The sequence below is a fragment of the Lepisma saccharinum genome, chromosome 29, assembly GCF_977018435.1.
Source record: "Lepisma saccharinum chromosome 29, izLepSacc3.1, whole genome shotgun sequence".
Taxonomy (NCBI): Eukaryota; Metazoa; Arthropoda; class Insecta; order Zygentoma; family Lepismatidae; genus Lepisma; species Lepisma saccharinum.
In genome coordinates, this window is record NC_139257.1 from 17,551,428 (window position 1) to 17,567,569 (window position 16,142).

General features: G+C 37.3%; 1 protein-coding gene across 3 annotated transcripts in view; it reads left to right on the plus strand.

Annotated features, from left to right (window-relative positions):
- LOC145981536 (sodium-coupled monocarboxylate transporter 2-like) overlaps positions 1-16,142 on the plus strand; it is a 160,369-nt gene that overhangs the window by 114,592 nt on the left and 29,635 nt on the right. For all 3 annotated transcript variants that reach the window (XM_083114845.1, XM_083114843.1, XM_083114844.1), the window contains exons 6-8: positions 1,915-1,982; positions 8,068-8,222; positions 10,842-10,982. In XM_083114845.1, the coding sequence (XP_082970971.1) occupies positions 1,915-1,982; positions 8,068-8,222; positions 10,842-10,982 (364 nt within the window). The remainder of the gene's footprint in view (positions 1-1,914; positions 1,983-8,067; positions 8,223-10,841; positions 10,983-16,142) is intronic.

Below are 16,142 nucleotides of genomic sequence, written 5' to 3' on the forward strand. Positions count from 1 at the left end.
AACAGCTATGTAATTACATATTTCCCTCATACGATTACATGTATAGTACAATATGTGACTTGTCGTGCTTGCTATATGTATTGACACAATATAGTACAACTCCAAGCTTGCAAAAAATGTAAATTATTTGGATGTACTAGGCAGATAATTGTGTTTAAAATCCATATGATGGAATTACCTTCATGTAAACCTTCTTTGGAGGTGAATACTGACATTTCCAATTTCTGTGAATTATGAACTTTTATCTGAATTATTAATATTGGAAAAAATAGTTCAAAGCATGCTCATCATGCCAGGACACGACAACTGAAATTGTTTTTGTATACTGATACTTATTTTTATCCCAAACAGTGTGTGACGGAATTACCATTTGTCAAAATACGCTATACACATGTAATTGTTATTGATTGATTGATTGAGTTAGTGTTTTAACCCACTTTATGTACAATAAGGCTAATCGGGACTGGACCTACCGTTTAAAGTTGGATCTGAGCCACTGTGTGCCTCCACTGGGTATCGAACCCCAGACCCTTTGATTACAAGAAGATGACCATACCACTGCACCATCGGGGTATATAATTGGGTTGTTTTCATAATAATGTAGTGCAGTCTAACTGAAAATTTATGTTATTGATCGAACTGTAATACAGTATTGGTCTTCTTAACAATGCAATAACAATATGACAAAATATTTGGTATCAGGTGAAACAGAATCAATGTAAATGCTTACAGCAAGAGCAACTACAAAAATCAATGACAGCAAATTGTATGGCGAGATAGCACATGAAGAGCCTCCTTGATGGTCACTATTGCTGCTTGGAGTGTCCGAAGCACCTTACTGCCATTCGGTTATGTTCCCTTAATCTTATCACTTGTAGTGAATTTATCTGCTGCCTCTTCAATCGTTTCCATTCATGGTCATTCCCTTTCATCCAATCATAAACATTTTATTCCTTCTCTGCCTACTTCTGCATTGACATTAATCTGCTGTCTTAGCCATTATACTCCACAAACGTTATAAACTGAAAATGAGTTAGCAATATGCAGATAAGCTAGCATTATGATACCTCACAAATACCACTTGGAGCAGTTCCCAGATATCACTGGTAATTCCATCACACACAGTTGGTAATTCCGTCACAGTGATGTACGGCCATTCCCTGAACATTGCTGGACATGTAAGCGTTACACATGTGGTACCAAAACATACCTTTGCAGGAAAAGTTCTATTTCCGTGTATCAACAACCTACGTATTTATGCGAAAAAAAATGAAAAATTGTGACATAATTACCATTTTGCCTTACGTATAAAAAGACGTGTATATCTTAGTTTGCATACACACAATAACATAGTGAAATACACCAATTAGTTCTTCTAGGGCATGTTAACCTTACCGTACTATCATATTAGTTCCTTCTTGTCATATACAGTGAGTTCATGAAACATTAAAGTGCACAATCAACATATCATGCAATGTACATTGCAACGATATTGAAAAATACTGCTTCTAACCACCTGCCGTATTGTTTTTAATGTAACAACAGCATATTCTACTAACTACAAGTATAACTCTTGTATGACATCATCTTCATTTTTATGTACAAAGCTTTTCAGTTTTTGGACTGGAGGTTGACATTTCCGTGGAACTGCCCTATTACTTTTTTTTGTTCTTCATGTGTTGTTTTTAATATGAAAAGTAAATTTAGTCACACTGTGATTCTATGCAGGTTTTCAGTTAGACCCCTAGGATTCCTTTCCAGAGCTAAAATTCACTGAACAACAAAGCAAACGTCAGTATTTTCTCATTAACATAGATACAGTATATAAATCAATCAATCTGTTGTATTATGTAAGTTGTACATAGAATTAATTTAACAGAAGAATGTTCAAGAATTTCATTCTTTTCTCTTTAGTTACTGGAGTCAACATCCATGTGGTAACTCCGGTTGTCTGCCTTGTGTGCATCTTTTATACAACAGTGGTAAGTATCAGCAGCCAGGTACTGTCCACATCTTGCCATAAGGGAAAATACAAAGTGCAAGGGAAAATATCACAAGTGATATTTCTTTGATATGAATTCATGAAAAGTCTATTTGTTTCAAAATTCAGGTAATTATATAAAAACAGCCCATGAGGGCTAGTGCCTATATACAGACTGTTGGCTTCATTCCCATCTGCCGAGGGGAAGTGTGGTCAGTACGACAAATACCCAATCTACTGAAAACAGTACAAATAATTTTTAAAATTTTAAACTTTTCACCTGTTTAACTCATTTGGTGCGTCATTTTCATAGGTTTTAAACTCCTGGCAAAACCCAAGAAAGATATTGGAAATGAGACTGAAATGCAAAATTTTAGAAGAGGATCCATGTGTGCTTTTTTAAAATTTTACTTTCTAATTACCTGAATGGCCCACACCATAGCCATGCTGTTCAAACTTATGAAATAGTAATTCATTCTAATCCACTTATGCTTCATTCCGGCCCCCTCTTTTTTTCAATCAAGAAACTACACAGAAAAACAAACCATAAGTGGATTAGAATGAATGACCTTGCTCCACTTAACCTTTACTTATGAAATAGGTTATGGCAGTGGTTTGGCTGCCTAACAGGGGGGCCATGAAATGTTCCAATGTTTTCACTGAAATTATACTTGTTCCGAATATGTGATTATTTAGTACTTTTTTACATATAAAATATTTCTGAATTTGAAATATGTGTTTCTTTTTTTAACTTGAGGCAACAACCTAACCACACTAGTTGAGCATTGTAAGCAACACTAAGGGGATGCCATGAAACGAAAAAGTTTGGGATCCCCTGGGTTATGACTTGTTAAAGTTATTTGAAGAAATTGTCAAAGTATCAATTTCAAGCACTAGCATATATCAACATGTATGTAGTAGAGACTGATAACACAGAATACTCCATGATTTACCACACATACTACTCACCAACATTGATAAGTTCTACACTCAGCCACCAGTTGGCAGCACCAAACAAATACACATCATAGAATGCTGTGTTTCTATTATTCTTAACATGACTAGACCTCGGATTTTTTAGGTTCTAAAAAGTGTGCTTTTAGGTTACTAAAATAGGCTCTAAAAATCCTAAAATAGGTTCTAAAAACCTTAAATTAGGCTCGAAAAAGGTTGCAAAAAGACTTAATTTGGTACAAAATTCCTGAAAAATACTGATTAGATACAATCGTTAAAAACAAAAATTCAAAAGAACCGTAATAACCAAATATTAATTTCCTAAACATTTTCAAAATTATCTACAAATTATCATAATGCTGCACTTGTGCTGCTAGAAAAAGTTACTTTTTAATATGAAAAATGAATTACGTAGGTATAATTTGTTGCACAATATCAGGGTAGCTACTCACTTGGAATTCCTTGAATTCTGATAATTACACGTGAATTATTGGCTCCAGAAATTATGCGTGAATTATTGGCTCTGGAAATTATTCATGAATTTTGGCACGACATGAATTAAGGTACAAGCGGATGTTTTCTCTATTCCATTTTTTCTCTGTAGATGTGAAAAATTGCAAATTTAATTAATCAATACCCCATTAAATTTAAACTTGTTTATAAATGCCCTGAGGCAAGTTTCTCTCAGTTTAGATTTTATTTCATTCATTTGGTTGAGGATGAAAAAGAAAATAAAACAAAATGTTCTCAATCCGTTTACTTTGTTAGTGTCTTTTACAGAACAATCTATCTGAAAATGGAAGATTATTACAAAATAATATATCTATAAGTTGATTAGGTAATTTTTTTTTTTTTTTACATTGAAATCATACAAACACTTTATATTGTCAATCTTTTTGTGTATTGAAGGGAGGGTGAGAGTTGGTATAAGATTGGAATAGCAAGAACATCTGCTTGTATCCTTGAATTTTTGGAAAGTTCACCTTGAAAACCAGGAATTATACTTGAATTTTATCATGGTCCTAGTGACCACCACATATCTTTCGCGTTATCCACACTCGAACTCCATTTTTTGTCTGTGAGGATCATTTCATGTGCTGAAAAATATCTTTCAACAGAAACATAGTCAGTAGTGCTAATTTGAATGCTGAAATATTACTTCGCAAGGCATGAATGCCAAAAAGAGCCAAACTGACCCGAAAGTGAGCAAGGCCATACAGATCAGAGGTTTGCACTTGGGAATGTGCAGGCAGTAGAGACGATTGGGTGCCAAAACTGAGAATGGGGAAGAGGGGGGGCAAGGACAGTTTACTTATTCTTAGTAGGCAAGGCTTAGAATTAAGAGTCTATAGTACAGGGGTAAAGAGTAGGGGAGAACTATCCCCTTTCACCACCACTGTCTGCAGGTAACAGTGATGTCAGACATTTTTGTTTTGTTTAAAGCTTTGATAAACATCATATACTTGGAGGGAGGGAAATCGACAGAAAACATGTTTCAAACATGCCAGTCATGGAATTATTTCGCCACCAAACCTAGTAGATACCTCTGTGAAATATAAAAATCCTGTAAAACCTAAAAAAAATATATGAAACCTTAAAAAAGTTCTAATTTAGGCTCATAAACCTAAAATAGGTTCTAACAAGCAAAATATTTTATTTTAGGCACTATAAAACTTAGTCAGTTGTTTCGTTTTTTAATGAAAGTCTGATATAACTTGTTATTTCTTATTTACCTGCAAAGGAAAAAATATTTTAAAAACCTAAAATCTGAGGTCTAGTCATGACATACAAATTGAAAAAGTATTACAAAACAATATTGAGTCCTAGAAATTGTAGATAATCCAAAAGTTGCTAAAGATCCAGGTTGGATCCATGGTTGGGACACAATTTTAATAAAACTTTTCAATAATTAATTCGCTTTTTGTGAAAAATAATAACAATGTCATGTTATAACAATAAATGAAGACAATAGTCACAAAACATCTTCTAGTTGTTCACATTTTTGGATTGGTCTTTCTCAGAGTTGATTGATTAGTTTGCTTTATTTCACTTTTTGTGCCACTTTTGGCTAATTTGCGAAGATGGGGATGAGTGATGATATAATGAAATTGATGAATGGACATTCACAAACATCCATGCCCAGGCCAGGATTCGAACCCGGGACACCTGGTGTCATAGCATGATGTACTAACCACTCCATCACAGGTCTTTCTCAGAGCTGAAAAGGTTATGAGTAAGACATACTACAAGGTTAACAAGTACAAATGCTTCATTCACAAAGATACCAGTTGCATGACCAATCATTTCCTGATATTACATGAAACTGTCAGTATGTGGATGTGTTGTGACTGTTGTCTTGGTTACTTTAATGATTTTGATGACTTATGGTGTGAAAAATCAACTTTATAATGATAATTCCACGTTGCTTGCAAGAAATGTATGTCGATTGTTGTTGATTTCTGTCCACAATAGACATATTACCTGGGCTTGTAAGAGGTGACCTGGTAAGGCACCCAAATGCCAACCTCACTTCACATAGTGCACCCAAATGTCAACCTCACTTCCACATAGTACACCCAAATATCAACCTCACTTCCATTTAATACACCCAAATATCAACCTCACTTCCACATAGCACACCCAAATATCAACCTCACTTCCATGTAGTACACCAATATATCAACCTCACTTTCATGTAGTACACCCAAATGTCCACCTCACTTCCATGTAGTATATCCAAATGTCAACCTCACTTCCATGTAGTACACCCAAATGTTAACCTCATTTCCACATAGTACACCCAAATATCAACCTCACTTCCATTTAGTACACCCAAATATCAACCTCACTTCCATGTAGTACACCCAAATGTCAACCTCACTTCCATGTAGTACACCCAAATATCAACCTCACTTCCATGTAGTACACCCAAATATCAACCTCATTTCCACATAGTACACCCAAATATCAACCTCACTTCCATTTAGTACACCCAAATATCAACCTCACTTCCATGTAGTACACCCAAATATGAACCTCACTTCCATGTAGTACACCCAAATGTCAACCTCATTTCCACATAGTACACCCAAATATCAACCTCACTTCCATTTAGTATACCCAAATATCAACCTCACTTCTATTTAGTACACCCAAATATGAACCTCACTTCCATGTAGTACATCCAAATGTCAACCTCACTTCCGTGTAGTACACCCAAATATCAACCTCACTTCCATGTAGTACACCCAAATATCAACCTCATTTCCACATAGTACACCCAAATATCAACCTCACTTCCATTTAGTACACCCAAATATCAACCTCACTTCCATGTAGTACACCCAAATGTCAGCCTCACTTCCGTGTAGTACACCCAAATATCAACCTCACTTCCATGTAGTACACCCAAATATCAACCTCATTTCCACATAGTACACCCAAATATCAACCTCACTTCCATGTAATAGACACAAATGTTAACCTCATTTCCACATAGTACACCCAAATATCAACCTCACTTCCATTTAGTACACCCAAATGTCAACCTCACTTCCATGTAGTACACCCAAATGTCAACCTCATTTCTCATAGTACACCCAAATATCAACCTCACTTCCATTTAGTACACCCAAATATCAACCTCACTTCCATGTAGTACATCTAAATATCAACCTCACTTCCACATAGAACACCCAAATATCAACCTCACTTCCATTTAGTACACCCAAATATCAACCTCACTTCCATGTAGTACATCCAAATATCAACCTCACTTCCACATAGAACACCCAAATATCAACCTCACTTCCATTTAGTACACCCAAATATCAACCTCACTTCCATGTAGTACACCCAAATGTCAACCTCATTTCCACATAGAACACCCAAATATCAACCTCACTTCCATTTAGTACACCCAAATATCAACCTCACTTCCATGTAGTACATCCAAATATCAACCTCACTTTCACATAGAACACCCAAATATCAACCTCACTTCCATTTAGTACACCCAAATACCAACCTCACTTCCATGTAGTACACCCAAATATCAACCTCACTTCCATTTAGTACACCCAAATATCAACCTCATTTCCACATAGTACACCCAAATATCAACCTCACTTCCATTTAGTACACCCAAATATCAACCTCATTTCCACATAGTACACAAATTTTTATCAACCTCACTTCCATGTAATACACACAAATGTTAACCTCATTTCCACATAGTACACCCAAATATCAACCTCACTTCCATTTAGTACACCAAAATGTCAACCTCACTTCCATGTAGTACACCCAAATGTCAACCTCATTTCCACATAGTACACCCAAATATCAACCTCACTTCCATTTAGTACACCCAAATATCAACCTCACTTCCATGTAGTACATCCAAATATCAACCTCACTTCCACATAGAACACCCAAATATCAACCTCACTTCCATGTAGTACACCAAAATGTCCACCTCACTTCCATGTAGTATATCCAAATGTCAACCTCACTTCCATGTAGTACACCCAAATGTTAACCTCATTTCCACATAGTACACCCAAATATCAACCTCACTTCCATTTAGTACACCCAAATATCAACCTCACTTCCACATAGAACACCCAAATATCAACCTCACTTCCATGTAGTACACCAAAATGTCCACCTCACTTCCATGTAGTATATCCAAATGTCAACCTCACTTCCACATGGTACACTCAAATGCCTTCCACATAGTCCACCCAAATGCCAACCTCACTTCCACATAGAACACCCCGGTAACAGCTTTTAGCAGGCCTACGAGGCTCTGGTATCTGGTCCTATGGCCAGTATAATGCTATGTATGTGTTGTCCTGTGTTCTGTCCTTACATGTGTTGGCAGCCCCTTTACAGCCTCAGCTTTGAACTCAGGTAAGAATATTTTAGTAGTCAGAAACTCATTTATTTTAATTACGGTAAGGGCTGGGCCCCACATGATGTGACAGGTAGCCTAAGTGCTGATGCACCCACTATTTTCAATTCAATCATTTGACAATTACCTGTCTATTATAATTTATTAATGTTTTGCTCAAAGTAGCCTGGTTCAAGTATATAGATGCCAATATTGATAGTTATTCTTTTTCTTGTAGGGTGGCTTGAAGGCCGTTGTGTGGGCAGATTCCTTTCAGACGGTGATCATGTTTGGGTCCATGCTGTTTGTGATAGGAAAATCCACAATAGATGCTGGCGGTTTCAGCACCGTGTGGGAGAAGGGTTATAACAGCGGACGCATCGAGTTCTCCAAGTGAGTTGACTGGTAGATCAAGTATTCGTAGATGAACACATAAAATATTGTTTTTAGGTATGGAACTGTGCATATTAATAGTATACATAATAAGGGCTGCTTCAAAATGATGTCAACGATTTCAACCCCTTACATTTTTTTTTTATTTTTCATCCAAATTGCTATAAATTTTACATGTAATTCCTAATACTGTCCAAGTTTTTTTGATAAAATTTTGAACACAGTATCTCACAAATGTTCTATGTGAGCCCAGTTTGTTACCCTGCATACATCAATTCGGTAATCGAATTCCGCCCAGACCCTTTTCAACATGTCTGCATCAACAGTTTGCACTGCACCAGTAATGCTCTCTTTCAGTTAATTGACATCTGCGGGTAGAAGAGGTTTGTACACAATGTCTTTTATACGTCCCCACAGAAAAAACACAGGGGGTTAAATCCGGGTATCTTGGTGGCCAACGTAGTAACTGTTGATCATTTTGAGTAGATCGCCAAATCCAGCAGTCTGGCAGTCTGTTATCAAGGTAATTTGTAGTAAGCATGTGTCGGAACGTTTGTCCAGTCACAGTTTCTTCGTGAAAGAAGTACGGACCGTACACTTTGGTAGATGAAATGGCACAAAACACATTTAGTCTTCGGTGAATCACGCACAACTTCAACGATTTGATGAGGATTCTCAGTCCCCCAGATGCGAACATTTTGCTTGTTCACTCTTCCTGTCACATGGAACGTTGCCTCATCACTGAAACAAAGTTTGTCAATAAAATCATCATCACCACTGCATAACTCTAGAAATGACTCATAAATTTTTTTGCGGGACGTGTGATCATTAGGCGTTAAATGTTGTAACAACTGCACTCGACAGGGATACATCTTTAAACGCCTACGCACTACACGGCAAACAGTTGCTTGAGGCATTGTTAGCTCTTGACTCACTTTCCTGGTTAACTTTTGGGGGCTGCGTTGAAAACTAGCTCAAACTCTCTCGACATCTGCCTCAGACGTGGACGGTTTACCGGACAATTTTCCTTTGCAAATGCATCCCGTTGTCTTGAATTTATCATACCACTTACGTATGGAGTTCTTGGATGCTATTTCTTTACGAAATTTCACACGAAACTCATGCTGAACACTAACAACAGACCGACAAACGTGAAACTGTAGGACGCAAAAAGATTTCTCTGCACCGCAGGCAGCCATCTTGGAACTTATCACCCTGCCACCTAGTGGAGAAATTTGGAACTACTACGACCATTGCAAACAAAACTCGAGGATATGGTTGAAAGTATTTACATAGAACTTTAATTGTTGATATGTTTTATCGTTCCTGGAACGGTTTCTTATCGTTCAAACCATTTTGAAGCATGCTATACTGTGGGATGAAAATTTAAAAAACATGTATATACCAAGTGTTTCGTAAATAATTGAGGTGTTACAAAAATTTATTGCAATTAAACTATTGAACTTTTCATTAATGAAACCAGTCCAGAACAAACGAGGAACTGAAACAGTTTTTTTTAACACCTACAAATGTTCAATGTGTGCACCATGGGTGACACGACATGCATCAACACGATAGGAATGCCAACAGTTTGTGCGTGCATGTTTCGTTAAGCTGAGAGTTCATATCCCAGCCGCTAGGTGACACTCAAATCAACCACATCACTCAGTGTTTTGTGCAATGTATTGGTCCTCAAGATCACGTGACCTTACACTTTGTGATTTCTTTGTTTGGAGTTTCATCAAAGACAGGATAAATCGCCAAAAACTGTAACAAGGATCACTGAGCCTCCTTTGTGGCACCCGACACTGACACCATTACTCACCTCACTGAATGACTGACTGGCACCTTGGAGGCAAATTACACATGCATAACCTCCCTTCCCTGGCAGTGCTGCCACCTAGCGACGTGGTCTGGAACTCATCTTGCAGACATGTGCCATACCCCAACCTGGCCTACATATCCCGTAAGTTTCATCGCTCTGTCACTTTATTTCGCTTTTTCACAGCATTAATCCGGTTATGACTGTACCAAATATTTTATTTTTAATTATTTCCTTTGAACAGTGTTTGATTAACATACAAATTTGAAGCGGTGACACTTACTTATTATAGAATGGTCTGGAGAATTATGTAACCCAGATAATTTGATTTTGCAAAATGAATGGGAACTGTGTGCATGTGATATTTCACTATATTGATACAAATAAATGTAACTTGATGTAAAATAATTTACATGTTGTTTAGATATTGCAAAAGTATCATGTAGCATTTTGCATTGTCTGCGAGTACCCAGACAGCAGAGAATGAAATTCGAATTGATGCTGTACAATACCGCTAGTATCTGCCAATATTTGTCCCAAACCTAATTTACTGTGCCGACCTTCGTAGTTGACTGGTTAGCATAGTAAGCTATGATGTCAGTGCTTGTAGGTTTGAATCCAGGCTGGACATGTGTGTTCTTTGGAAGTGTTTCTTCCTTAATTTCATCATATCATCACTCATCCTCATCTTTCGGGCTAGCCAGAAGTGGCAGAAAAGCAAAGTAAATTAAACCAAATCTAATTTAGTGTCGGTGAGAAGTTATTCCTACTATTTAGAAGATGCCATTCTCTTTCAGCTTTGACACCAGTCCTCTTGTCCGTCACACAGTGTGGACTCTGATCTTTGGAGGATGGGGCTACTGGCTGCAGGAGTGTGCTGTGCACCAGTCGATGGTGCAGAGGTACTTGGCACTACCAACAGTTGCGAAGGCGAGGCAGTAAGTATTTTGTTTCTGGTGTCTTAGTTGTCTACAAATGAATTAGATTAGCATTCCGTATCCTCATCATCGCCATTAGACCAAAGATTCAGGAAAGCCACATAAAATAAGAAAAATGTATCTACAGTTGAATCTGAGTTATATGTATGTCAAATTGAAGAGAGAATAATACTTATAACTGAGAATTACTTACAAATCACATTTAGATACCATGTCATATCATTATTAAAATACTACTGTAATGTGTATATTTTGAGTAACAAGATATGCGCAATACAGGTTAATTCTGTCATAAACTGGTAAATTAATGAATCTAAAAGTTTCATTCTTAAGTACATTACATTTGCCACTTTATTAGTGAACACTTTGATAATGAAATACTACAGTAGACACTATAGTTTTATAGCTTTACTCCCCAATTTTAAAAAATTAGTCTAAAATAGTATTTCTTTTACTAATGACTGTGCAAAGAGTGGAATAAGCGATGCCTAAATCTGCAGCTATTTCAGTTTTAGTTTTATGTGGATTAGCGTCCACTTCCTGGTCAAGTGTGTAACTTTTCCTCTTTCTGTTGTCTATGGCCGACTAGTAGAAACTGAAAACTGATCCTTCTGTAACATCGTTGTAGCTTGGTTACGTACAAGTCAACTGTATTTTATGAAAATTAGTACGATTAACACCGAATTACATATAAATGCATTACGTACAAATGAAGTTTAATTACCACCGTTTTTAAATTTAATTTTGCCGGGACCTACAGTAATTTACATATAAAACAGAGTTGCGCAGAACTGAGTTACGTATGAAGCAGTCTCATCTGCATTTGTAAATATAATTTGATATCGTTGGCATAGGCAATATATTTCTCATGCTTTCACATGTTCAACGTCATTCAGAAATATATTGAACAGTCAAGGCCCTAAAAGTGACTCCTGAGGAACATCTCTTGACACATTACCAGGAATAGAGAAACTAGATTTAAATTTTACTCTGAATGTTCTCTCTGATAAATAATTTTTAACCATGAACAGTATAAAGGAACACACCCATAGTTTGCCATTTTCGCTAACACAATTAAGTGATTGACACTGTCAAAAGCTTTGGACAGTTCTAGGTAAATTACATACGTTTGTTACCGTTGGCAAAGGATTAACCAAAAGTCAGAGAGGAAACTTGACAAATTAACATTAGCGGATCTGCCAGACATGGAACTATGCTGAGATGGACTTAAAAATACATTTCATGTTCAAATAGTAAGAGTTAAAATGTAACTGTTCAAATATTGCTGAAAGCATTTCATACAGAGATTGGTCTAAAATTTCAAATATTGTAGTCACACCTTGCCTCTTTGGAATAGATACAATAGTATTCTCCTTCCATAATTTGGGAAAAAAACTTTCTCTCTTGATTTATTATATATATATGTTAATACTGGTGCAAAAAATAATAGCTACAACCTGTAAAGATATAATTTGGATTTTGAGCTGTCCGTTAATATTTGTTACTTTTGAGGGTAGGCAATGAGATGCTGCGGGATGGCATAGGTTCGAGTCTGCGTGGGTTCAGTCTCTGCATTCTTGGCCGGTGTATAGCGCCAGTGGCAACCCATCATTGTGAGGAAATTGGGGAGCTACGAGTCAGTAGTGTAACCCGGTCTGGGAACTCTTCTATAATGGCTGAGGGTTTGACCGGTTGCAGATCTCCACACCTCTAGGAAGGATTGTGGGAGGAAGACTGGCAGTCGGGCTGTAGAGCCATGGATTATTATTTATAATGAGATGCTGTGTTATCTTCAACTAATCAAAATGTTCATTACCAAGGAGACAATATGCTTTCGTTTTATTGCATTGCCAAACTTAACAGCTGCAACATTTTAACAAAGGTTGTGGAGGAGGGGTGACTTCATGATATCTCTGACCTTCCCAAATTTCTGGGTTCAACTAGGAACATACAGCAGGTGTTTGATGGCTGAGGATTTGTTTATCACTACGGGTATAGCAAACAACAAGTGACAACCATTTTCTCTGAATCTGAGCCACTTCTTCATTTGGACCCTGAAACTATAATTTTACCAACACTGTTCCCACTTCTTTTTCTTCGTGGTTGATATTTTCAGTTGTAAATGAAGCCAACGCTGTTTATATCAAAGTCGCACTATGACTAAGGTATGGCTGTATGTGGTATTACTAGAGCCCCCAAGTAACCACCACCGTTGGGCCAACGTCAGTTTTTACATGGGAAAGGTTGGTTTTACGTTGGTTGGCAAATTGACGTTGGTCTTACATTGGGCCAACGGTGGTTGCCAACATTTGCCCAACCGTGGAAAAGTGAGTCAAAATCAGTTTTACAAACAACTTTTTCATGCTAAGACAACTTTGAGGAATATGCTGAAAATTCTAGAGTGTAAAATAAGTTACATGTAACTGTGTTTCTTTTCGAATATTTCAGTCACAGCACATACTGGAAATATAATACTCGTATATTTTAAATGAAAGTAGAAGCAGTTTTTAACTTGCAGTCACTCACCAATCCTTTGTCAGCCGCCATGGATGAAAGAAGTGTTAGGAATTGCTTATTGTGTCTCTCATTAGCTGTAGTAGATCAAGAACATTCTTACAGGTATTCTTGTGAAGGTGGTTAAACAATATTATGTGCAGACTAAATTCCATGAAAGGTGGAAAATTAAGTAAACTGTAGAAAGTTTTCGTGCTACCACTTGAAGGTATGGTGCTTTGAAAACAGTGAGACCATGTGACTGAGAAAGTGCTGTGTATTTTTTTTTTTATTTTCATAAATAACTTGTACTATTGTTTATATTTGGCCTAACAATAAATTATGTATATATCAGATCACTAACACATCCATTTTCAGTACATTGGGACAACGTAAAACTATATGTTGGCCCAACATAAAACTATATGTTGGCCCAACGTTGGAACCATGGCCAAAATTACCGTTGCCCAACAGTATGTTTTTACGTTGGATCAACCGTTGGGGAATCCATTTTCAGTATGGCTGGCCCAACGTTGGTCCAACCACGTTTGGTTACTTGGGATATTTATGATGATTAAAAGATCAAGATCTTGGTACAAAAACTTGACATGTTTCTGGTTCAAAAGCGGTATATAAAATGGCATTTCAGTGTTAAAATGTTGAATAAAAACCTAAATTTGATTTGAAAACTATACTTTTACACAATATTAACATTTCACTTCATATAACTTATCATGGTATTGAGTTAATTCCTGTGTAAAGAAGTCCATTTTTGCTTCTCAAATATTTACAGTAGAATTAATCAATTTTCCATGATTTGCATAATTCACAGAATAATTCTGACTCCAGAAGGTGTCACATCGGTAAATAAACTCTAAATTTCATGTTTAAGAGTTTATTTTGCTTTTGCAGTGCATTTCGCATCATTTCGTGACAAAATATGGTAGCAAAATGCACCTCGCATCTTTCAAATGAAAAATTAACACTACATTTTGTTATTTCACATTTCAGGTTTTTGTGAAAAACGAAATATGCATAGTTTGTTTACATATTTACGAGGGGGGCTGAAAGGTTCATGAAATCACCCATAAGAAATACAGCTGGAGCAACCATTTTAAGACTTGTTCAAGGTACCCCCCCCCCCCCCCCCGAAGCTCAATACACTTTTCACAACGATGTTTCAACATTTGTAACCCTTTCAAATAGAAGGGATGGAAAATGTGTGCCCTTGAGATGTTTTTTGAGGTTTGGAAAGAGGTGATATTCGGACGGGACCAGATCAGGTGAATAGGGTGGGTGGGGTACACAGGTAAAGCCCAGATCCACCAGCAATTGCATGGTTTGATGGCCCTTGTGGGAGGGTGCATTGTCCTGGAGAAATTGCACATCACGACTCACTTTTCCCCGATGTTTTTCCTTCAGATCCGCCTTCAATTCAATCAAATATTGGGAATAAACAGCAGCATTGATGGTTTCACCCTGTTCAAGATATTTTATGAGGATGACACCGTCCTTATCCCAAAAGACCGATGCCAGAACCTTCCCCACTGACCTTTGACTTCGGAACATTTTCGGTCGAGGAGACCCACTGTGGCACCATTTCATGGATTGCTGTTTAGTCTGTGGGTCATAATGGTGAATCCATGTTTCATCTTCAATCACCAGAAAGTGCAAAAAATCATCAGGGTGTTGAAACTTGCGCACGATCTCCCGTGACATCTGCACCCATGTTCTCTTCTGGTCAGCATTCAGACATTTTTGGGTTCCATTTTGCACTGAGCTTCCACATGTCCAGATACTCTGATATTATGACACCCACACGCTCATGCGATATCCCCAGATACACAGCAATGGTATTGGTGGATATGGGCCTATCCTACATGATCATGTTGTGCACTTTGTCAATGTTTTCCGTGGTCACTGCACTTGCAGGCCTGCCAGAGCAGGGTTCATCTTCAGTCTCACCATGTCCAGTCTTAAAACGCCTCACCCATTTGGCTACTGTTGTATATCCTGGGGCATGTTCCCCCAAAGTCTCATGCAAAGTTTTATGGATATCCATGTCTTGCAACACAAAAAACTTGATGACACTGCGAAGCTCATTCTTCTCAAATTTCCTTAGGTCCTTCGCCATCTCTTCTTACTGAACCTGAAACAAAAAAAATAACAATGACAAAAGCATCATATGCAGATTTACAATATATGCTCTTTCTAATGGCTACAACGATTTGTTTAAATTTTTATTTCTTCTGGGCGATTTCATGAACTTTCCAGCCCCCACCCTCTCACAGTTCTTAATTTAACTGTTTTTATTTTAATAAAGTGTAGGTAATGTTTCCTATTTCCACATTCCTGTTTTTGTTGTCTGATTAATTTCCAGGGAGCACTGCCTACAGTAACACAGGTTGCAGCATCTAGGATGCAGATGGTAGCGTGTCACTTCTTTGTTTCTTCCTTGTTGGTGACGCGCTACCATCTCCATCCAAGATACTGCAATCTGTGTTAATGAAGGCAGTGGTCTTTCGAAACTAAACAACAACAAAAACAGGGCCTTCCCCAATGGTATAATGGTAACATCATCACCTTGTAAACAAAGGAGCCTGGGTTTGATACCCAGTGTATCTGTGCATAATATGGACTTAAAAAGGAAAAAATACGCAAACTACA